This window comes from Corvus moneduloides, chromosome 10, assembly GCF_009650955.1.
Source record: "Corvus moneduloides isolate bCorMon1 chromosome 10, bCorMon1.pri, whole genome shotgun sequence".
NCBI classification, from domain to species: domain Eukaryota; kingdom Metazoa; phylum Chordata; class Aves; order Passeriformes; family Corvidae; genus Corvus; species Corvus moneduloides.
The window spans coordinates 28434437-28458382 of record NC_045485.1 but is presented as its reverse complement, the minus strand read 5'-3'; the positions used below and the strand labels follow the sequence as shown (position 1 = coordinate 28458382).

Below are 23946 nucleotides of genomic sequence, written 5' to 3'. Positions count from 1 at the left end.
TTCCCTGTATTTAACACGCAAAGCATAAAGAAGTTGATTTCTCACTGAGCTTTCCCACTCTCCCCTCTCTCTCCAGAGTCCTGAGAGCTGTGGAAGGCGTGCAGCAGGAGGATGGAGAGCAAGCCAGCAGTGAATGGCCACGCTGTTCCCAGCTCTCCCGGGGAAGACATGCCAGGGACAAACCACTTGTGCCAGGACGTGATGTCATGCAAACAGCAAAAAGCAGCTGGCAGGGATGTGGCGGGTCCGGATGCGCCCAGGGAACCCTCGGAGACAGCTGGCAGCATTGCAGGCGTGTACGTGGAGGCTTCAAAGAGGATAATGAGCTTTTATGAGGCCACCAGAGAGCATCTACTGAGCCTGGATTCAGCCCTCTGCCTCCTTGAGGCCCAGGCAGCCACGGGCTCCATCTCCGACCCGGTGGGGAACTGCCGTGTCCCCGTGGCAGAAGCTGTGCGGATGGGGCTGGTGGGGCTGGAGCTAAAGGAGAGGCTGCTCTCGGCAGACAGAGCTGCTACTGGCTTTGTGGACCCCTACACAGAAGAGAAAATCCCCCTCTACCAGGCGATCCAGAAGGAGCTGGTGGGGAGGGAGCAGGGCATTCGCCTGCTCCAGGCCCAGATGGCAACCGGAGGCGTCATCGACCCAGCCACCGGCAGCCGGCTCCCGGCAGATGTGGCCTGTGAGAGGGGATATTTGGATGAAGAGATGAGGCAGCTCATTTCTGACCCCAGCAATGAGGACAGCAAAGGGTTCCTTGACCCCAGCACTATGGAGAAGGTCTCTTACTCGGAGCTTAGGAAGAGGTGTGTTGTGGATCCGGCCTCAGGCTTCCTCCTCTTGCCACTGCAAATCACATTCCTAGGGCTGGGAGGGAGGGTGAGCAGCAGGGACCTGATGGACTCTGGCATCATCAGCCCTGATGTGTTCCGAGGCCTTGAGGAAGGAAGGATCTCTGCCCAGGAGGTGGCAGAGAATGACATTGTTCAGCACTTCCTGCGTGGGACAAGGAGCGTGGCTGGTGTTGTCTTGCCTTCTGGGGAGCAGAAAAGCCTTTACCAGGCACTGAGGGAGCATCTCCTTGTGCCTGGTGCCGCTCTCATGCTCCTGCAAGTCCAGGCCTCCACTGGCAGCCTGACAGACCCCCTAAAGAACAAAAGCTACTTCGTGGATGAGGCTGTCAGGGTTGGTCTCATTGGCCCAGAGCTTTATGAGAAACTGTCTTCGGCTGAGAAAACCATCACTGGATACAGAGACCCCTCCACCGGGGAAATGCTCTCTCTGTTCCAAGCCATCAGGAAGGGCTTTGTTCCCAGGGATCATGGCCTGTGCCTTCTGGAGGCTCAGGTGGCCACGGGGGGTGTGATTGCTCCGGGCAGGCACCTTCGTGTCCCCATGGAGACAGCCTGCGAGTGGGGGTATCTGGACGAGGCCACCAGACAGCTCCTCTCCAGCCCTCCTGACGACGTGAAGGGGTTCTTCGACCCTGGCTCCGAGGAGAAGCTGAGCTACACGGAGCTGCTCCAGCGCTGCGTCACCAATCCCAGCACAGGGCTCCTGCTGCTGCCGCTCAGTGGGGACGGCCGTGAAGGATCCCAGGGAACACTCACCTTCTTTGACCACAGGACCCAGACGGCTCTGGAAAACACAGAGGTACCCATTGCTGCAGGGAAATTCAAGGGCAAGTCGGTGTCTCTCTGGAAACTGCTCTTCTCCGACTACATTCAGGGTGAGCAAAGAGCTGTGCTCGCTCAGCAGTTCCTGGCAGGAATGCTCTCCCTGCAAGGACTGGGAGAGGCCCTCAGAGCTGCCATTGAGGAAAAGGCTGCTAATGTCACCTTCAAGGGCCTGAGGGACCAGGTGACGGCTGACCAGCTCCTGAGCTCGGAAATTATCAACAAAGACTTGTTTAAGAAACTCAAGGAGGGAGAAACATCGGCCAAAGAAGTCGTCAGCATGGACACTGTCAGGAAGTACCTGCAGGGCACGGGAAGCATCGGTGGGCTGCTGCTCCCCGACTCCCAGGAGAAGATCAGCATCTACCAGGCAAAGCGGAAGGGACTTCTGAGGCCGGGAACGTCTCTGATTCTCCTGGAGGCACAGGCTGCCACGGGGTTTGTCATTGACCCAGCTGCCAACAAGAGGTATTCTGTGGAGGAGGCTTTACGAGCAAACGTCATTGGCCCGGACGTTTACGACAAGCTGCTGGCTGCGGAGAAATCTGTCACTGGCTACAGAGATCCTTACTCAGGGGGTAAGATCTCCCTGTTCCAGGCCATGCAGAAGGAGCTGATCGTAAGGGATCACGGCATCCGCCTGCTCGAGGCCCAGATCGCCACCGGCGGCATCATCGACCCCGTGAACAGCCACCGCATCCCTGTAGAGGTGGCCTACAAGCGTGGCTACTTCGACAAGAAGATGAATTTAATCCTCTCCGACCCCAGCGATGACACCAAGGGCTTCTTCGACCCCAACACCCACGAGAACCTGACGTACCTGCAGCTGAAGGAGAAATGCATCACCGAGCCCTCCACCGGGCTCTGCCTCCTCCCTCTGAACAGCAGGAAGCGGCAGTTCATCGATGAGGCCACCAGGCAGCTGTTCAGGAGCTCCTGGCTGCCCGTCAGGTTTGGGCGCTTAAAGGGGGAGAAGGTCTCTGTGTGGGACCTGCTGAACTCCGAGTACTTCAGTGAGGGGAGGCGCCGGGAGATTTTCAACCACTTCCAACTGAGGAAGCTCAGCCTGGAGCAAATCCGACTCATGTTGGAGGAGGAAATGAAGAAATGGGCCTCCATCAAGTTCCCAGCCATGAGAGGCAATGTGAGTGCTTATCACCTGATGGAAACTGGTATCATTGACAGGGCCCTGTTTGAGCAGGTGCTGGAGGGATCCATCACTCCAGAACAAGTGCTGCACATGGACTCTGTCAGGAAGTACCTCTATGGCCTGGGCAGCATTGGGGGGATTGTGCTCCAGCCATCCAACCAGAGAATGAGCATTTATGAGGCCATGAAGCAGAACATCGTGGTGCCAGGAGTAGCCTTGCCCCTGCTGGAGGCCCAGGCTGCCACGGGCTTCATCATTGACCCTGTGAGCAACCAGAAGCTCCGTGTGGATGAGGCTGTGAGGGAGGGCGTCATTGGGCCAGATGTCCACGAGAAGCTGCAGCACGCGGAAGGGGCCGTGACAGGCTATAAAGACCCTTTCACAGGCAAGAAGATCCCCCTTTTCCAGGCGATGAAAAAGGGCCTGATCGCGGACAAGCAGGCCATGCAGCTCATGGAGGTGCAGATGGCCACAGGAGGCATCATTGACCCAACGTGTGGCCACTACATCCCCCTCAAGTCAGCCCAGCAGCGAGGGTGCCTGGATGAGGACACAAGCAAGGCCCTTTCCAAGCCTAGTGATGACCACAGAGCCTTCTGCCTCCCAGACAGCAAAGAGAGCGTGACCTATGCTGAGCTCATCCAGCGCTGCCAGAAGGACGATGTCTCCGGCTTCCACTTGCTGCCTCTGGCACAGACAGCTGCTCCTGCCTACACTGATGAGCAAATCCAACGGATTTTCAAGGAAACCATGGTGAAGGAAAAAGGAGTCTCCCTCTGGCAGCTCGTGCACTCAGGGTATTTCACCGAGGAACAAAGGAGCAACTTCATGGAGAAGTTTCGGTCAGAGGAGCTGTCGCTGGAGCAGCTGGTCGCTCTTGTGCTCAGACTGGTGGGGGAGATGGAGATGAAAGCCAAGACCCAGATCTCCCTGGAAGGCCTGAGGGGCAGTGTCCCTGTGGTCTGGCTGCTGGACGCGGGCATCATTTCTGAGAGGACGTTTGAAGAACTGGCTCAGGGTGTAAGAACTCCCGAAGAAGTGGCTGCAATGGAGAGTGTAAAGAGGTACTTGCAGGGCACAGGCAGCATTGCTGGGGTCTTCATAGAGGCATCCAAACAGAAGATGAGCTTCTATGATGCCGTGAAAAACAATCTCCTCCTCCCTGGGGTTGCTCTGAGGCTGCTTGAGGCTCAGGCAGCCACAGGATACCTGACTGACCCTGCAACAAACCGGAGGCTCAACGTGAGGGACGCCGTGAGAGCGGCTGTTGTTGGAGAAGAGCTTAGCGAGAAACTCCTTCTGGCTGAGAGGGCTGTGACGGGCTACACAGACCCCTACACCGGGAGCTCCATCTCCCTGTGCCAAGCACTCAGGAAAGAGCTCATCCCCCTGGCAGAGGCTGTGCCCTTGCTGGAGGCCCAGCTGGCCACGGGAGGGGTTGTTGATCCCATCCACCACCTCCACCTGCCGCTCCAGGCTGCCTGCAGGTACGGCTTCTATGACGAGGACCTGAACCAAACCCTCTCTCAGCTGGATGACAGCACCAAGATATTTTTTGACCCAAACACCAAGGAGAACGTGACCTACCAGCAGCTGAAGGACCGGTGCATTTGTGAAGCTGAGTCGGGTCTGTGGCTCCTCCCTCTGTCAGAAAACGCAATGTTCTGTGTGGATGAACAGACCATGAAGGTGCTGAAATCTGTGACTGTTTGTGTCAACGTGGGGCGGTTCAAAGGACAGACCGTGTCTGTCTGGGACCTCCTCAACTCTGAATACTTCTCAGACAGCAAGAGAAGAGAGCTGGTGCAAAAGTACAAAGATGAGAAGACTGAAGTGCTACAAGAAATCACAACGATCATCACCACAATCATCCAAGAGACTGAGGCACAAGGCAAGAAATTTGCTTTCAAGGGCCTGCGGAAAAGAGTGTCTGCCAGTGACCTCTTCCAGTCCCAGCTGATAGACAAAAAAACCCTCGATGAGCTCAACCAGGGGAAGAAAACAGTCAAAGAAGTCACTGAAATGGAGTCTGTCCGCAGGTACCTGGAGGGCAGTAATTTCATAGCAGGGGTCCTTATACAGCCAAGCAATGAGAAGATGAGCATCTACCAGGCCATGTGGAAGGGCATCCTGAGGCCAGGGACCGCCCTGGTGCTGCTGGAGGCGCAGGCAGCCACCGGCTACATCATCGACCCCGAGAAAAACAAGAAGTTTTCAGTGGAGGAAGCATTAGAGGTGGGTCTGATCGGAGGGGAGATTTTTGAAAAGCTGCTCTGTGCAGAGAGAGCTGTGACGGGCTACACTGACCCCTACACCAAAGCCCCAATGTCCCTGTTTGAAGCCATGAACCAAGGGCTGATTGTGAAGAGCCACGGCATCCGCCTGCTCGAGGCCCAGATTGCCACCGGTGGCATCATCGACCCCGTGCACAGCCACCGTGTCCCTGTGGAGGTGGCCTACAAGCGTGGCTACTTCAACCAGGAGATGAATCAGATCCTCTCTGACCCCAGTGATGACACCAAGGGCTTCTTTGACCCCAACACCCATGAGAACCTGACATATATGCAGCTCCTGGAGAGATGTGTCCAAGACCCAGAGACTGGGTTGTACATGCTGCAAGTTGTAAAAGAGAGAGGAAAGTACTTTTACATTGATGAGTCCACAAAACAGGCTTTGCGCTCAAAGCTCTTTCAAGTGAAAGTTGGAAAATTTAAGGACCAAACAGTTTCTGTCTGGGAAGTCCTCTGCTCTCACTACATCTCAGAGCAGAAAAGGAAAGACTTGGTGATGCAGTACAAAAGCAAAACCCTAATGCTGGAAGACCTGATATCCCTCATCTTAAAAATCATTGAGGACACAGAGCGAAAAGGAGAAGCCCTCAAGGTCAAAGGACTGCGGGGGGAGGTGTCGGTATCAGAATTGTTCAACTCTGAGATAATTGACAAGAAAACTCTGGATCAGCTGCAGGATGGGAGTCTCACACTTGCCAGCCTCAGAAAGAGGGACACCATCCAAAGGTACCTGGACAGCACTGGGTGCATCGCTGGGGTTCTCCTCCCATTGAGGAAAGAGAACATGAGCATCTACCAGGCGCTAAAGAAGGGCCTTCTCACAGAGCAATGCGCACTGGGGCTGCTGGAGGCACAGGTGGCCACCGGCTTCCTCATTGACCCCCGGAACAACCAGAAGCTCTCTGTGGATGAGGCCGTCTCATCCGGGCTAGTGGGCAGCGAGCTGCGCGAGCAGCTACTGTCGGCAGAGAAAGCTGTGACAGGATACACAGATCCTCAAACAGGAAATAAAATATCTCTCTTCCAGGCTGTGAGACAGAAGATAATAGCCAGGGATCGCGGCATCCGCCTGCTTGAGGCCCAGCTTGCCACTGGTGGCATCATTGACCCCAGGCATAGCCACCGCCTGCCCATGGAGGTGGCTTGCAAACGTGGACACCTGGATGAGGACACGTTCCTCCTGCTTTCAGATCCAGATCATGGTAGCAAAGGCTTTATAGATCCAAACACTCATGAGAAGATCAGTTACAGCCAGCTCCTGCAGAGGTGTGCCAAAGACGGGGAGAGCGGCTTGTACCTGCTGCAGGTCCTGGAAAAGGAAGGCGACTATTTCTACATTGATGAGCAAACGAAAAATGCCCTGTTGTGTACAAAGGTCCAAGTGCCTGTGGGAAAATACAAGGGACAAGTGTTATCGCTGTGGGAACTTCTCTGCTCTGAGTACATCACAGAGGAGAAAAGAAAAGAACTGGTGAAAAAATACAAAGTGGAATCCCAACATATTGTGCAAGGACTCATTGAGACAATACTAAAGATCATTAGAGAAAAAGAAGAGGACAGAAGTGATGTCTGGTTCCAGGGAATCCGACAGCAAATTACAGCATCAGAACTGCTCAGTGCACAGATAATTACAGAGGAAACAATGGAAAAACTCCAGGAAGGAAAAGAGACGGCACAAAAAATAGCACAAATAGATAGTGTAAGGAGATACCTTGAGGGAACTGGAAGCATTGCCGGCGTGCTGGTGCCCTCCAAGGCCGAGCCTGGCAAGATGGAGAAGATGAGCATCTACCAGGCCATGTGGAAGGGCATCCTGAGGCAGGGCACGGCGCTGGTGCTGCTGGAGGCGCAGGCAGCCACCGGCTTCCTGGTCGACCCAGTCAAGAACCAGAAGCTCTCTGTGGACGAGGCTGTGTCCTCCGGGCTGGTGGGCAGTGAACTACAAAACAAACTTATCAGTGCCGAGAGAGCTGTGACGGGCTACACCCATCCCTACACGGGACAAAAGATGTCCCTGTTCCAGGCCATGAAGCAGGAGCTGATCGTCAGGGATCACGGCATCCGCCTGCTCGAGGCCCAGATCGCCACCGGCGGCATCATCGACCCCGTGCACAGCCACCGCCTGCCCGTGGAGGTGGCCTACAAGCGTGGCTACTTTGACCAGGAGATGAGCCAGATCCTGTCCGACCCCGGCGACGACACCAAGGGCTTCTTCGACCCCAACACCCACGAGAACCTGACGTACCTGCAGCTGCTGCGGCGCTGCGTGCCTGACCCGGACACGGGGCTGCTCATGCTGCAGCTGATGGACAAGGGCTCCGTGCTCTACCAGCTGACCGAGGATGCCCGCAAAGCCCTGCAGGCCGCCCGCACCACCCTGGCGGTGGGGCTCTTCCAGGGCCAGAGCGTCAGCGTCTGGGAGCTCCTCTTCTCCCGCTACGTCCCTGACCACCGGCGCCAGGACCTCCTGCGCCAGTACAAGGCGGAGACGGTCACCATTGCAGAGATGATCGACCTCCTCACGGCCATCATCACCAGGGCTGAGGCCCAGGGCCACAGTGCCAACGTGGCCCCCAAGTCCGCAGAGAGAGAGGTTCTGCCAGAACCCATCCAGAACGGCAGTGCCGCAAACTCCCAGAAGGAATTGGAACAGAAGCGGGAGCAAGAGCGGGACCAGGAGCGACAGCAAGAGCAGGAGCTGGAGCGATCCCTCAAGTCTTACACCGTCGAGGTGTCGGCAGGCGGCTTCCACGGCAGGAAGGTGTCCCTGTGGGAGCTCCTCTTCTCCAAGTTTGTGTTGGAGGCAAAGCGTCGGGAGCTGCTGGGGCAGTTGCGGGCCGGGAGCCTGGCGCTGGCCGAGCTGGCCACGCTCCTCACCCTCCTCGTGGAGGAGGCGACGCAGCGCAGCAGCAGCGTGAAATTCACAGGCCTCAGGAGGCAGGTGAGCGCCTCGGACCTGCTGGACTCGGGCATCATCGACACGGACACGCTGGCCGACCTGGTGCGGGGCACCAAGACGGTGCAGGAGGTGACGCAAATGACCTCGGTCAAGCGCTACCTGGACGGCACGGGCGTCATCGCCGGCGTGCTGGTGCCCTCCAAGGCCGAGCCTGGCAAGATGGAGAAGATGAGCATCTACCAGGCCATGTGGAAGGGCATCCTGAGGCAGGGCACGGCGCTGGTGCTGCTGGAGGCGCAGGCGGCCACCGGCTTCCTGGTCGACCCAGTCAAGAACCAGAAGCTCTCTGTGGACGAGGCTGTGTCCTCCGGGCTGGTGGGCAGCGAGCTGCACGAGAAGCTGCTGTCGGCCGAGCGGGCCGTGACGGGCTACTCTGACCCCTATACGGGCGACAAAATCTCCCTGTTCCAGGCCATGAAGAAGGAGCTGATCGTCAGGGATCACGGCATCCGTCTGCTTGAGGCCCAGATCGCCACCGGCGGCATCATCGACCCCGTGCACAGCCACCGCCTGCCCGTGGAGGTGGCCTACAAGCGTGGCTACTTTGACCAGGAGATGAGCCAGATCCTGTCCGACCCCGGCGACGACACCAAGGGCTTCTTCGACCCCAACACCCACGAGAACCTGACGTACCTGCAGCTGCTGCGGCGCTGCGTGCCTGACCCGGACACGGGGCTGCTCATGCTGCAGCTGATGGACAAGGGCTCCGTGCTCTACCAGCTGACCGAGGATGCCCGCAAAGCCCTGCAGGCCGCCCGCACCACCCTGGCGGTGGGGCTCTTCCAGGGCCAGAGCGTCAGCGTCTGGAAGCTCCTCTTCTCCCGCTACGTCCCTGACCACCGGCGCCAGGACCTCCTGCGCCAGTACAAGGCGGGGACGGTCACCATTGCAGAGATGATCGACCTCCTCACGGCCATCATCACCAGGGCTGAGGCCCAGGGCCACAGTGCCAACGTGGCCCCCAAGTCCGCAGAGAGAGAGGTTCTGCCAGAACCCATCCAGAACGGCAGTGCCGCAAACTCCCAGAAGGAATTGGAACAGAAGCGGGAGCAAGAGCGGGACCAGGAGCGACAGCAAGAGCAGGAGCTGGAGCGATCCCTCAAGTCTTACACCGTCGAGGTGTCGGCAGGCGGCTTCCACGGCAGGAAGGTGTCCCTGTGGGAGCTCCTCTTCTCCAAGTTTGTGTTGGAGGCAAAGCGTCGGGAGCTGCTGGGGCAGTTGCGGGCCGGGAGCCTGGCGCTGGCCGAGCTGGCCACGCTCCTCACCCTCCTCGTGGAGGAGGCGACGCAGCGCAGCAGCAGCGTGAAATTCACAGGCCTCAGGAGGCAGGTGAGCGCCTCGGACCTGCTGGACTCGGGCATCATCGACACGGACACGCTGGCCGACCTGGTGCAGGGCACCAAGACGGTGCAGGAGGTGACGCAAATGACCTCGGTCAAGCGCTACCTGGACGGCACGGGCGTCATCGCCGGCGTGCTGGTGCCCTCCAAGGCCGAGCCTGGCAAGATGGAGAAGATGAGCATCTACCAGGCCATGTGGAAGGGCATCCTGAGGCAGGGCACGGCGCTGGTGCTGCTGGAGGCGCAGGCGGCCACCGGCTTCCTGGTCGACCCAGTCAAGAACCAGAAGCTCTCTGTGGACGAGGCTGTGTCCTCCGGGCTGGTGGGCAGCGAGCTGCACGAGAAGCTGCTGTCGGCCGAGCGGGCCGTGACGGGCTACTCTGACCCCTATACGGGCGACAAAATCTCCCTGTTCCAGGCCATGAAGAAGGAGCTGATCGTCAGGGATCACGGCATCCGCCTGCTCGAGGCCCAGATCGCCACCGGCGGCATCATCGACCCCGTGCACAGCCACCGCCTGCCCGTGGAGGTGGCCTACAAGCGTGGCTACTTTGACCAGGAGATGAGCCAGATCCTGTCCGACCCCGGCGACGACACCAAGGGCTTCTTCGACCCCAACACCCACGAGAACCTGACGTACCTGCAGCTGCTGCAGCGCTGCGTGCCTGACCCGGACACGGGGCTGCTCATGCTGCAGCTGATGGACAAGGGCTCCGTGCTCTACCAGCTGACCGAGGATGCCCGCAAAGCCCTGCAGGCCGCCCGCACCACCCTGGCGGTGGGGCTCTTCCAGGGCCAGAGCGTCAGCGTCTGGGAGCTCCTCTTCTCCCGCTACATCCCTGACCACCGGCGCCAGGACCTCCTGCACCAGTACAAGGCAGGGACGGTCACCATTGCAGAGATGATCGACCTCCTCACGGCCATCATCACCAGGGCTGAGGCCCAGGGCCACAGTGCCAACGTGGCCCCCAAGTCCGCAGAGAGAGAGGTTCTGCCAGAACCCATCCAGAACGGCAGTGCCGCAAACTCCCAGAAGGAATTGGAACAGAAGCGGGAGCAAGAGCGGGACCAGGAGCGACAGCAAGAGCAGGAGCTGGAGCGATCCCTCAAGTCTTACACCGTCGAGGTGTCGGCAGGCGGCTTCCACGGCAGGAAGGTGTCCCTGTGGGAGCTCCTCTTCTCCAAGTTTGTGTTGGAGGCAAAGCGTCGGGAGCTGCTGGGGCAGTTGCGGGCCGGGAGCCTGGCGCTGGCCGAGCTGGCCACGCTCCTCACCCTCCTCGTGGAGGAGGCGACGCAGCGCAGCAGCAGCGTGAAATTCACAGGCCTCAGGAGGCAGGTGAGCGCCTCGGACCTGCTGGACTCGGGCATCATCGACACGGACACGCTGGCCGACCTGGTGCAGGGCACCAAGACGGTGCAGGAGGTGACGCAAATGACCTCGGTCAAGCGCTACCTGGACGGCACGGGCGTCATCGCCGGCGTGCTGGTGCCCTCCAAGGCCGAGCCTGGCAAGATGGAGAAGATGAGCATCTACCAGGCCATGTGGAAGGGCATCCTGAGGCAGGGCACGGCGCTGGTGCTGCTGGAGGCGCAGGCGGCCACCGGCTTCCTGGTCGACCCAGTCAAGAACCAGAAGCTCTCTGTGGACGAGGCTGTGTCCTCCGGGCTGGTGGGCAGCGAGCTGCACGAGAAGCTGCTGTCGGCCGAGCGGGCCGTGACGGGCTACTCTGACCCCTATACGGGCGACAAAATCTCCCTGTTCCAGGCCATGAAGAAGGAGCTGATCGTCAGGGATCACGGCATCCGCCTGCTCGAGGCCCAGATCGCCACCGGCGGCATCATCGACCCCGTGCACAGCCACCGCCTGCCCGTGGAGGTGGCCTACAAGCGTGGCTACTTTGACCAGGAGATGAGCCAGATCCTGTCCGACCCCGGCGACGACACCAAGGGCTTCTTCGACCCCAACACCCACGAGAACCTGACGTACCTGCAGCTGCTGCGGCGCTGCGTGCCTGACCCGGACACGGGGCTGCTCATGCTGCAGCTGATGGACAAGGGCTCCGTGCTCTACCAGCTGACCGAGGATGCCCGCAAAGCCCTGCAGGCCGCCCGCACCACCCTGGCGGTGGGGCTCTTCCAGGGCCAGAGCGTCAGCGTCTGGGAGCTCCTCTTCTCCCGCTACGTCCCTGACCACCGGCGCCAGGACCTCCTGCGCCAGTACAAGGCGGGGACGGTCACCATTGCAGAGATGATCGACCTCCTCACGGCCATCATCACCAGGGCTGAGGCCCAGGGCCACAGTGCCAACGTGGCCCCCAAGTCCGCAGAGAGAGAGGTTCTGCCAGAACCCATCCAGAACGGCAGTGCCGCAAACTCCCAGAAGGAATTGGAACAGAAGCGGGAGCAAGAGCGGGACCAGGAGCGACAGCAAGAGCAGGAGCTGGAGCGATCCCTCAAGTCTTACACCGTCGAGGTGTCGGCAGGCGGCTTCCACGGCAGGAAGGTGTCCCTGTGGGAGCTCCTCTTCTCCAAGTTTGTGTTGGAAGCAAAGCGTCGGGAGCTGCTGGGGCAGTTGCGGGCCGGGAGCCTGGCGCTGGCCGAGCTGGCCACGCTCCTCACCCTCCTCGTGGAGGAGGCGACGCAGCGCAGCAGCAGCGTGAAATTCACAGGCCTCAGGAGGCAGGTGAGCGCCTCGGACCTGCTGGACTCGGGCATCATCGACACGGACACGCTGGCCGACCTGGTGCAGGGCACCAAGACGGTGCAGGAGGTGACGCAAATGACCTCGGTCAAGCGCTACCTGGACGGCACGGGCGTCATCGCCGGCGTGCTGGTGCCCTCCAAGGCCGAGCCTGGCAAGATGGAGAAGATGAGCATCTACCAGGCCATGTGGAAGGGCATCCTGAGGCAGGGCACGGCGCTGGTGCTGCTGGAGGCGCAGGCGGCCACCGGCTTCCTGGTCGACCCAGTCAAGAACCAGAAGCTCTCTGTGGACGAGGCTGTGTCCTCCGGGCTGGTGGGCAGCGAGCTGCACGAGAAGCTGCTGTCGGCCGAGCGGGCCGTGACGGGCTACTCTGACCCCTATACGGGCGACAAAATCTCCCTGTTCCAGGCCATGAAGAAGGAGCTGATCGTCAGGGATCACGGCATCCGCCTGCTCGAGGCCCAGATCGCCACCGGCGGCATCATCGACCCCGTGCACAGCCACCGCCTGCCCGTGGAGGTGGCCTACAAGCGTGGCTACTTTGACCAGGAGATGAGCCAGATCCTGTCCGACCCCGGCGACGACACCAAGGGCTTCTTCGACCCCAACACCCACGAGAACCTGACGTACCTGCAGCTGCTGCGGCGCTGCGTGCCTGACCCGGACACGGGGCTGCTCATGCTGCAGCTGATGGACAAGGGCTCCGTGCTCTACCAGCTGACCGAGGATGCCCGCAAAGCCCTGCAGGCCGCCCGCACCACCCTGGCGGTGGGGCTCTTCCAGGGCCAGAGCGTCAGCGTCTGGGAGCTCCTCTTCTCCCGCTACGTCCCTGACCACCGGCGCCAGGACCTCCTGCGCCAGTACAAGGCGGGGACGGTCACCATTGCAGAGATGATCGACCTCCTCACGGCCATCATCACCAGGGCTGAGGCCCAGGGCCACAGTGCCAACGTGGCCCCCAAGTCCGCAGAGAGAGAGGTTCTGCCAGAACCCATCCAGAACGGCAGTGCCGCAAACTCCCAGAAGGAATTGGAACAGAAGCGGGAGCAAGAGCGGGACCAGGAGCGACAGCAAGAGCAGGAGCTGGAGCGATCCCTCAAGTCTTACACCGTCGAGGTGTCGGCAGGCGGCTTCCACGGCAGGAAGGTGTCCCTGTGGGAGCTCCTCTTCTCCAAGTTTGTGTTGGAAGCAAAGCGTCGGGAGCTGCTGGGGCAGTTGCGGGCCGGGAGCCTGGCGCTGGCCGAGCTGGCCACGCTCCTCACCCTCCTCGTGGAGGAGGCGACGCAGCGCAGCAGCAGCGTGAAATTCACAGGCCTCAGGAGGCAGGTGAGCGCCTCGGACCTGCTGGACTCGGGCATCATCGACACGGACACGCTGGCCGACCTGGTGCAGGGCACCAAGACGGTGCAGGAGGTGACGCAAATGACCTCGGTCAAGCGCTACCTGGACGGCACGGGCGTCATCGCCGGCGTGCTGGTGCCCTCCAAGGCCGAGCCTGGCAAGATGGAGAAGATGAGCATCTACCAGGCCATGTGGAAGGGCATCCTGAGGCAGGGCACGGCGCTGGTGCTGCTGGAGGCGCAGGCGGCCACCGGCTTCCTGGTCGACCCAGTCAAGAACCAGAAGCTCTCTGTGGACGAGGCTGTGTCCTCCGGGCTGGTGGGCAGCGAGCTGCACGAGAAGCTGCTGTCGGCCGAGCGGGCCGTGACGGGCTACTCTGACCCCTATACGGGCGACAAAATCTCCCTGTTCCAGGCCATGAAGAAGGAGCTGATCGTCAGGGATCACGGCATCCGCCTGCTCGAGGCCCAGATCGCCACCGGCGGCATCATCGACCCCGTGCACAGCCACCGCCTGCCCGTGGAGGTGGCCTACAAGCGTGGCTACTTTGACCAGGAGATGAGCCAGATCCTGTCCGACCCCGGCGACGACACCAAGGGCTTCTTCGACCCCAACACCCACGAGAACCTGACGTACCTGCAGCTGCTGCGGCGCTGCGTGCCTGACCCGGACACGGGGCTGCTCATGCTGCAGCTGATGGACAAGGGCTCCGTGCTCTACCAGCTGACCGAGGATGCCCGCAAAGCCCTGCAGGCCGCCCGCACCACCCTGGCGGTGGGGCTCTTCCAGGGCCAGAGCGTCAGCGTCTGGGAGCTCCTCTTCTCCCGCTACGTCCCTGACCACCGGCGCCAGGACCTCCTGCGCCAGTACAAGGCGGGGACGGTCACCATTGCAGAGATGATCGACCTCCTCACGGCCATCATCACCAGGGCTGAGGCCCAGGGCCACAGTGCCAACGTGGCCCCCAAGTCCGCAGAGAGAGAGGTTCTGCCAGAACCCATCCAGAACGGCAGTGCCGCAAACTCCCAGAAGGAATTGGAACAGAAGCGGGAGCAAGAGCGGGACCAGGAGCGACAGCAAGAGCAGGAGCTGGAGCGATCCCTCAAGTCTTACACCGTCGAGGTGTCGGCAGGCGGCTTCCACGGCAGGAAGGTGTCCCTGTGGGAGCTCCTCTTCTCCAAGTTTGTGTTGGAAGCAAAGCGTCGGGAGCTGCTGGGGCAGTTGCGGGCCGGGAGCCTGGCGCTGGCCGAGCTGGCCACGCTCCTCACCCTCCTCGTGGAGGAGGCGACGCAGCGCAGCAGCAGCGTGAAATTCACAGGCCTCAGGAGGCAGGTGAGCGCCTCGGACCTGCTGGACTCGGGCATCATCGACACGGACACGCTGGCCGACCTGGTGCAGGGCACCAAGACGGTGCAGGAGGTGACGCAAATGACCTCGGTCAAGCGCTACCTGGACGGCACGGGCGTCATCGCCGGCGTGCTGGTGCCCTCCAAGGCCGAGCCTGGCAAGATGGAGAAGATGAGCATCTACCAGGCCATGTGGAAGGGCATCCTGAGGCAGGGCACGGCGCTGGTGCTGCTGGAGGCGCAGGCGGCCACCGGCTTCCTGGTCGACCCAGTCAAGAACCAGAAGCTCTCTGTGGACGAGGCTGTGTCCTCCGGGCTGGTGGGCAGCGAGCTGCACGAGAAGCTGCTGTCGGCCGAGCGGGCCGTGACGGGCTACTCTGACCCCTATACGGGCGACAAAATCTCCCTGTTCCAGGCCATGAAGAAGGAGCTGATCGTCAGGGATCACGGCATCCGCCTGCTCGAGGCCCAGATCGCCACCGGCGGCATCATCGACCCCGTGCACAGCCACCGCCTGCCCGTGGAGGTGGCCTACAAGCGTGGCTACTTTGACCAGGAGATGAGCCAGATCCTGTCCGACCCCGGCGACGACACCAAGGGCTTCTTCGACCCCAACACCCACGAGAACCTGACGTACCTGCAGCTGCTGCGGCGCTGCGTGCCTGACCCGGACACGGGCCTTTATTTCCTTAATATTTTTAGAAAATAATTGTAAAACCTTTTGAGTTTTTTCCTTGTTTTTGCCTTGCACAAGAATGTTGCTTTTGTGAATAATTCTTTTGCTACTGGTCTTTGTCTTTTTTTTCAAAGTGTTTTTTTACCGTCTATGATCTCAGTGAGGGAATTTCCTCCATGATCTCTTTCTTTTACCACCAGCCATCTACATCAGGTGCTGCTTTGAAGTGCTTCCCTCGAGCAGTGTTGTTGCAGTGCATTGTGCCTTTTCCTTTGGTCGCCTTTCAGGAACAGAGGAGCCAGTCTGGGTTATCTCAGGTCATTTTGGTGAAGTGTGTCATCCTCATTTTCCTCACACAAGTTTAAGTGCATATCTTTGTTCCGTATCTATACCACTGGTGCTGTGAGTGGTATTTTTATTCTTTTCCTCTGTTTTCTTGCATATGCCAGCTATTTTCCCCAGAAGCTTTGCAGGACGATATTTGGGTTGCAGGTTTTCAAGCCTGAGTTTTGCCTGGAGAGCAGATTTCCACATGGGCAGGATGCCAGGCTTGCGTTGGGTGTCACTGGTGTGGGACACATCATCTCTGTTTCCTCTCCATGCCTCAGCCTGCCCTGCTTTTCTGGGGGTGTCTGGAGTACAAACAGCCCCAGCCCAGAGTGGTTTGGTCTCTTGCTGTGCTTTCCCTCCCTCCATGAAGCCTCTGTGGGGATGGATCCTCACAGGAGCTGAGAGTGTAAGTGGCTGTGCTGTGCTTCCAGTCTGTCCACCCACAGTGGAGCCTCCATTCCCTCCTGCTCCTTCTGTCCTCCCGTGTCCTGAGCTGACTCAGCCCACATTCCATGCTCCAGGAGAGGAACAGCCCCGAGCCACTCTTCCATGGAGTTCAGGGATGAATAATTCTATTGCTGTTTAATAGAAGGAAACTTACCCTCCTTAAATGTGCTGCCTTGGGCTGTTTGCCTTAATTAACGGTAATGTCCTAGAAAATTGACTTTTGGCCAGAGCTTGTACAGCTGATACCTGGGAACAAGTGTAGAGGAGCTGTGGGACTCCTCACCGTAACCTGCTGTGGAGCCCGAAGAATTGCACAGGCTCAGAAAGTGATGGGACAAATTAATGGGAGAGAAGTCACAGAATCATGGAATGGTTTGGGTGGGAAGGGACCTTCTCGTCCCACACCCTGCCATGGGCAGGGACACCTTCCACTATCCCAGATTGCTACAAGCTCCATCCAACCTGGGGATGGCTTCCAGGGATGGAGCAGCCACAACTTCTCTGGACAGCCTCTGCCAGGGCCTCCCCACCCTCACAGGGAAGAATTCCTTCCAACATCCCATCTAAACCTACTTTCTTCCAATTTGAAGCCATCCCCCCTTGTCCTGTCACTCCAGGCCTTTGTCCCAGGTCCCTCTCCAGCTCTCTTACAGCCTCCTTTAGTTACTGAAAAGCCACAACAATGTCTCCCGGGAGTCTTCTCATCCTGGAAACTCAATTCTCCTTTCCATGGAGGTGAGCAGGAGCAGCCGCTGTCGGGTCACTGGGCTGTGTCTGTGCTGCTGCTGTGACATCCGACTGTGTCGGTGCCAGCGCGGTGTCCCTGCGGCTGCTGCACTGTGCCATGATTTGGGACACTCCCAAGGACAGGGCACAAGCCACCCTGGGCTCTGGCAGCACCCAGACCTGGGTCAGGGACCGGCAGGTGCTGGGCTGAGGCCTCCAGGATATTAAACACTGAGTCTGTGGACCTTGTCCTCCGTGCCACACTCCCTCCTCCCCTGCCTCCCTCCCCACCTTCCTTCCCAGTCCTTACAGCCATGGAATCATTTGGGCTGGGAAAGCCCTGTGAGACCATGGAATCCAACTGCTCCCCCAGCACAACCAAGGCCACTTCTAACCCAGGTCCCCACGTGTCAAATCCACACATTTATTGAACACTTCTAGGGATGGGAACTCCACCACTGCCCTGGGCAGCTGTCCCAGGGCTGCACAGCCCTTTCCAGGAGGAATTTTCCCAATATCCCTCCTGAACCTCCCCTGGCACAGCTTGAGGCCATTTCCTCTTGTCCTGTCCCCTGTGCCCTGGGAGCAGAGCCTGACCCCCACCTGGTTCCACCCTCCTGTCAGGGAGTTGTGGACAATGAGGTCTCCCCTGAGCTTCCTTTTCTCCAGGCTGAGCTCCCCGAGCTCCCTCAGCCTCTCCTGGGGCTCCAGACCCTTTCCCAGCTCCATTCCCATCTCTGGACGCACAGGCAGCACCAGGGCTGGGGAGACGAGAGACTGGAGCATCTCTGAGGGATGGGCTGAGGGAGCTGGGCCTGGTCAGCCCTGAGAAGAGACAACTGAGAGGGGACCTGTGCAATGAAGGGAAGTGTCAAACCAGGCTCTGCTCCATGGTGCCAACCACAGGACAGGAGGCAATGGGCAGGAACTGATGCCCAGCGAGTTCCACCTGAGCATGAGGAAGAACTTTTTTCCTGTGCAGTGACCGAGCACTGGAACAGAGACCAGAGCGGGTGTGGAGTCTCCCTCACCAGAGACATTCCAGAGCCATCTGGACACACTCCTGTGCCATGTGGTCTGTGATGACCCTTCCTGAGGATCCCCACTATGGGTCCTTCCAGCCTGACCCATCCTGGTATTCTGTGAGTCTGGGATTTCGTAACCCCGCCGTACCCAATCCAACCCACAGCCCCACTGTGTCCGGGGCACATTTAAGGATCAGCTGCTGAGAAAACTGGAAGTGGAAAACACAAGAACCAAAGGCCCTGCTGAGGCACAGGTAGGGACTCACCTCTCCCCCTCCATCCCTCCCTCGCTGCAGCCCAAAGCCAACCTGCTGGGGAAGCCCTGGGTTCCTTTTGGTGGGGGTGCAATTGGAATACCCCGTGTTCCAGCTCTCCACAGCACAGCAATCCTCCTGGATTCTTGGGTATTGGGAAGATTCCTCCCTGGGAGAGTGGGGAGGCCCTGGCAGAGGTTGCCCAGAGAAGCTGCAGCTGCCCCATTGCTGGAAGTGTCCAAGGCCAGGTTGGATGGAGCTTGGAGCAACCTGGTCTAGCAGAAGGTGTCCCTGCCTATGGCACTGGATGATCTTTAAATTCCCTTCCCAAACCATCCTGTGATTCCATGACTCCTGAGCTCCTGGCAGAGGCACATCTGCCTTTGCTCTGTGGGCACATTTGGGAGTGCTTGGCCAAGCACCACGAGCTGCCACAATTGGCACAGGTCTGCAGGTCCCCAGAGGCCACTGCCCACATCTGGTCTGGCCACAGTGGCCATGTGTGTGGTGGCACTGTCCTCCTGAAGGTGTTGGTGGCCAGGTGCCCCGTGAGCTGAGCCAGTGGTAGAAGGCTCAGCTGGGGGAGCGCAGGCTCAGCCACCCCAGGCAGAGCAGCCACTTTTATCCAGTGACGATCTCTGGGGCAAGGTTTCCCCTGTCTGCTCTCAGCAGGACGTTCTACCAGCACCAGTCACCTGTGTCTTGGGGTGACTTTATGATGTTGTATCCCATATCGCTGCCCTATGCCCAGAAATTAATTCTGTGTCTTTCTATGCCTTTAAACTGAGCCTGAGAGGGGAGAGAGAAAAGTGTACTTTTCAAAGCAGTTTGCAGTTTGTTTTCATGTTCCAAGGACACAGAGATAAAACCTGTCTGCTTCTGCAGCGGCGGGAGCGGGAGGAAGCAGCTTTCCAGCCAGTTTTTGGCTTTCTTTTTCTCCAGAGAGAGACGGAGAGTTGAACTTTTGTTTTCCTGGGACTTCGTTTTTTCCTTTTTTTTTCTCTGCTGGACGGTTTCAACATCAGGATACATTGGGAGGAATTTCCACCGAGACCTTGGCCCTGGAGGTGGGGCCACCACCCCATCCCAGCTCCAAGGATGGGGAGAGAGAGACTACGGAAGGACTCTGAAATTTTCCCAGGTTTTCTCTCTACAGTGAGAGGTATTTATTTAGCATTAGTATCTTTTTCCTGTGTGTTCGTTAAATAAACACTTTTATCTCTTTCACTTTCCTTTGAGGAAAATTCTTTTTTTCCCTGAACCTGGTGGGGGGAGGGATGGTTGTTACCTGCCTTCTCTCAGAGGATATATTTCCAAATTTGCCCAAACTGGCACAACCTGTCACCTGCGTCCTGGGAGAGGGGGTTGGCACAGACGGCTGACCCTCAGAGAAGGGCAGTGGAGCTGCATCTTTGGCCAGCTGGGCAGAAGGTCAGAGCCCACCAGCTCCAGTTAGATCTGCACATCCTCCAGTGCCCAAGATGAGCTCCAGAGATGCCCCCACAGCCTCAGCTGTGGGGGGCTCGGGGGCTTGGGGTCCCCATGGAGCAGGCACTGAATGAGCAGAGCTCTGTCCATACCTGTGCCCTGTCCCAATGTGCCTCAGGGGAAAACAGGAGTGTGGCTGGGGGCAACCTGGGCCAGATCTAAAGCATGTTCCTTCCCCTCGCTGTGCTCCAGAGCTGCTGAGGGAAACTTGGCTGCCAGGAAGCCAAAAAATAAGCAAGTTCCCTGGGAAGGGTGAGGGAAGCATTTGCAGCCATGGTGCACCCCTGGCACCACCCCAGTGACCCGACACCATCCCTGCAGCTCTGGCACCATCCCAGCACGCCCAGATTATCTCCCTCCCGGATCCTGCCACAGGCCAGGTGCCCTGAACACCAGGAAAAGCCTGGCCGATCCCTTTTTCCCAGGAATCATGAGTCGGGGAAGAGGATACTTGATAATCCGTTTCCCACAGAGATCAGAGTTGTGCAATCTCTCCCAGCCAGAATAAAGAGCATTTTTGTCTGTGTCCGTGTCTGCCTGTGCCCGTCCCCTGGGCGCGGGGCTGCTTTGAAAGGGAACATTTTTGTTATTCTTTCCTCCGGAGGCGCCGGCGCTGAGAACAGGCGGGGCAGGGGTGGGGGCCAGCGGCACCTGCAGGGGACGGCAACACCGCCGAGGGTCCAGCCCCGCCGAGGGTCCAGCCCCGCCGAGGGGACGTTCCCCCTCGGGCCCAGCTCTGCCCGCTCACGCAGCTCGGCGGGTCCCGAGTCACTCCGCAGCTGCCCGGAGCTCGCTCCCGGCGCACGGCCGGCTCCACGCCCTGGGAATGCCGGCGCACGAGCTCCCCGCCGTGGGTCGGGCCAGGCAGAGGGGCACCGGGTGCTGCCGGATTTCTCTGGTTACCGGTGTCCCCTGTGTGACAGACAGAACTCTTTCAGACAAACTGGTTGAGCCCTGCACTCCTCGTGGTTCCCTGGGATTGATGCCTTAAACCGGCTGATTTCTGGCCAGGCAAAGCAAAACGCCGGTCAGAAGCAGATCCTCTGATAAGGATTCCTTCTGATAAGACACCGCTGACTCGGCTACGGCAGCACGAGGAGCAGCGCCAAACAGCATCATGGCATTAGAAGGGGCCAGCAACCATCAGAGACCCCCAAAGACCCCCGAAGCACCCCCCGACTCATTTCGGAGGCTTCCTCCAGAGGACAGCACGATTCACAGTGTTGCATCCAGTAGTGTAAAATTGCCCTCCAGGGGAAACACCTGGACACCCCCACCTAAAGCTGAATGTAAATTAACCCACTGGATTCCTGTTTTGTGGGCCCCCACCCCTGATGGATGGAGGCTGTGACCATCAGTCCGACCACGGCCACCGAAATTGCAATGGTCAAGTCTCCTCACTGGGTGATGGGTGGTGGGTGATACCTTTCCTCTCCATTATCTACTGTCCTTCCTTCCTTCCTTCCTTCCTTCCTTCCTTCCTTCCTTCCTTCCTTCCTTCCTTCCTTCCTTCCTTCCTTCCTTCCTTCCTTCCTTCCTTCCTTCCTTCCTTCCTTCTTCTCCTTATATACATTCCTAAGCGATATACTTCTAAATTTTTATAGATGGTAACCAAAACAGCCACATCCTTCCTTTCCACTGAAAGGAATTAAAGCAATCACATTGTTTTAAAATAACCCTGGTCATGTATACACGGGTCATTCAGTGTCGTTTCACTCTGATACACCCCAAGGGGTGGATTAATAAGAACCCTGCCGTGCTCTGCCTGTGCACAGATGTTTCCTAGGGCTGTCCAAGTGCAGGGGCTGCCATCCCCACATCCAGCATAGGCTCTGTGCATCACCCTCCACAGGAAAACGCCCTCAGCAGCCACAGGTCCAGAGGTTCAGGGACCAATGCTCCTGGGACCAATGCTCCCGGGACCAGCCGGAAGGGAGCCGGGAGCAGCGTCAGCACCTGAGCTCTGGCACCAGAGGTTTCCCAAATCAATCACTGAAGGAAAACCCTCCCCGAACACCCCAGTGCTGAAACATCCTTGGGAAAGGCATCTCCCAGCCCTCTGATGTGGTTCATGGCTGCTTCAGCCAAGACTCCCACACCTTTCGGCAGGTGAGGCTGCGGGGCTGTGGATGCCCGAGCCCAGGTGTGTCCCGGGAAGCTGCAGGACCAGCTGGTGAGTCAGCGAGCGCAGGGGCATCCCCGGGGTCTGTGCCCCTCTCTGTGCCCCAGGGAGCTGCGGAGGCAGCGCACAAATGTTTCAGGGGCTCCCCCAGACCTGCACTCACCTGGTGTTGCTTTTCAGCATAAAAACATCAGCCCTTTCTAACACCTGACAGCTTCGAGGCCACACGGGCACAGCGGCGAGGCAGCACCGGCAATCCAGTGCCACTGATTCATGGAATCACACCCGAGTCCAACTGTTCCCCCAGCACGGCCAAGGCCACCACTGTCCTATGTCCTGAAGTGCCACATTCACACAGCTGTTAAATCCCCCCAGGGGTGGGGACTCTACCACTGCCCTGGGTAGCCATGCCAGGGCTGGACAGCCCTTTACTGAAAAGGTATTTTCCCAATATCCCAAAAGAACAATAATAATAAAAATTTTTAAAAAGTATGTGTTATATATATTAATAATTCCCAATAACTTGAGGTCATTTCCTTCCATCCTGTCCCTTGTTCCCTGGGAACAGAGCCCAGCCCCCACCTGGCTGAACCCTCCTGTCAGGGAGTTGTTGAGAGTGAGAAGGTCCCTCCTGATGTGACATGAACTGTCCCCAGATGTGATGCTGTCCCCTCCCTGCCTCCTGCTGCGCACAGGACATGCGGTCACTCAGGGACCTATGGTGCCACCTTGCACAGAGGCACAGGGCCCTGGCAGGTGCCAGAGCACGTGCCAGGGGGGTATCAGGCAGCTCAGCTCTGGCTGCTCACGGGGCAGCTCTGGGAAGCTCCAGGATGTCCCTACGGATGGTCCAGCTCCCAGGGAAGGGGAGAGCTGGGGCCTCTGCAGGTCCACTAACTCCCCAGGCCTGAAGCAAAGTGGTAAGCCAATGTTCTCCCCAGTCAACCCAGCACAGTCTATTTGTGTTCTCACAAGTGTCCCGCTCCTGGCACTTCAAGGAAAGTGACATGTGGAATCACTGTGTTCGAAACCCAAACAGCAGCTGCTGCCCCAGTCACAAACCTCTGACCACGTTCACAGCACAGGAGGCCCAGCGCCAGCCCCAGTGACACATCAGCTGCTTCCAGAGGGAGAAGATAAAACAGGCAAAGCCATGCGTTGCTTGAAGGGACAGCGGCTCCCAGGATCCCTGCAGGTCTCCACCGGCGCAGCTGAAACCCACAGTGCAGTGCTGCAGGGATCCACATCATCCACCCACCAACGGGTCTGCACAGCCTGGCTGGCACCCCTGGACAGTCTCCTCTGCAGGAAGTCTCCAGGACTTGGCACAGACTGGGAGCAGCCTAAGGAACAGCTTCCCCGTGGGGTGGACAGCTTATAGCCCATCCTCCCCATGCAGCTCTTTCCAAAAGCTCGGGATTAATCCCTCAGTCCTCAGGGATAGCCTGGTTGGCTCTCCACCAGAGAGGGGATGACCTGGGAGGGGCATAAGGAGAGGCACCAGCATTTCCACATGACCCAGCTCTGTCAAAGGCACCTGTGAGGTGCCTGTGAGGGAGGTGGGGCTGCTCAGAGCCCGGAGGAGGTGACGCTCAGACCGACTCGCTGTGGATGATGTTTGTCATCGGTGACACCAGCTGCCCCGGGCAGCCAAGGGACAGCAGGTCCGGTTGGCTGGTGGCTGCTCTGTGGGCACATCCCACATATGCAAGTGATCAGAGGAGTCATGCCCTGGATTCTGGAGAGTGTCCCAGAGTGCTCTCCACAGCTGTAACGGGACCAGGGCTCCGGTGCCGTGGGACACATCCACTGCAAGGACATAAAGCACAGCCTGTCTGCCAGCGGCAAAGAAACCTCCGAGGGAAGCTGCCAAATGCTGGCACTTCAGGGGCACCTAAATGAGCTGTGCCAGCTCCAGAGAGTGCTCCAGGGCCACTGGCACACTTTGGAGGAGTGTCCTGCATGGCCATGGCTGTGCCCAAGGAACAGTGGGGAGGACCAACATGGGGTAACTTGGTGCTGCCACACTCAATGGGCCAGGTCTGTGCATGGAGCCTGGGCTGAACTGAGC

At 58.9% G+C, this 23946-nt stretch overlaps 1 protein-coding gene across 1 annotated transcript in view; it reads left to right on the top strand.

Annotated features, from left to right (window-relative positions):
• EPPK1 (epiplakin 1) overlaps positions 1–23946 on the top strand; it is a 36145-nt gene that overhangs the window by 4964 nt on the left and 7235 nt on the right. The window contains exon 2 of the mRNA XM_032118920.1: positions 77–15508. Coding sequence (XP_031974811.1) covers positions 112–15508 — 15397 coding nt within the window. The 5' untranslated portion in view covers positions 77–111. The remainder of the gene's footprint in view (positions 1–76; positions 15509–23946) is intronic.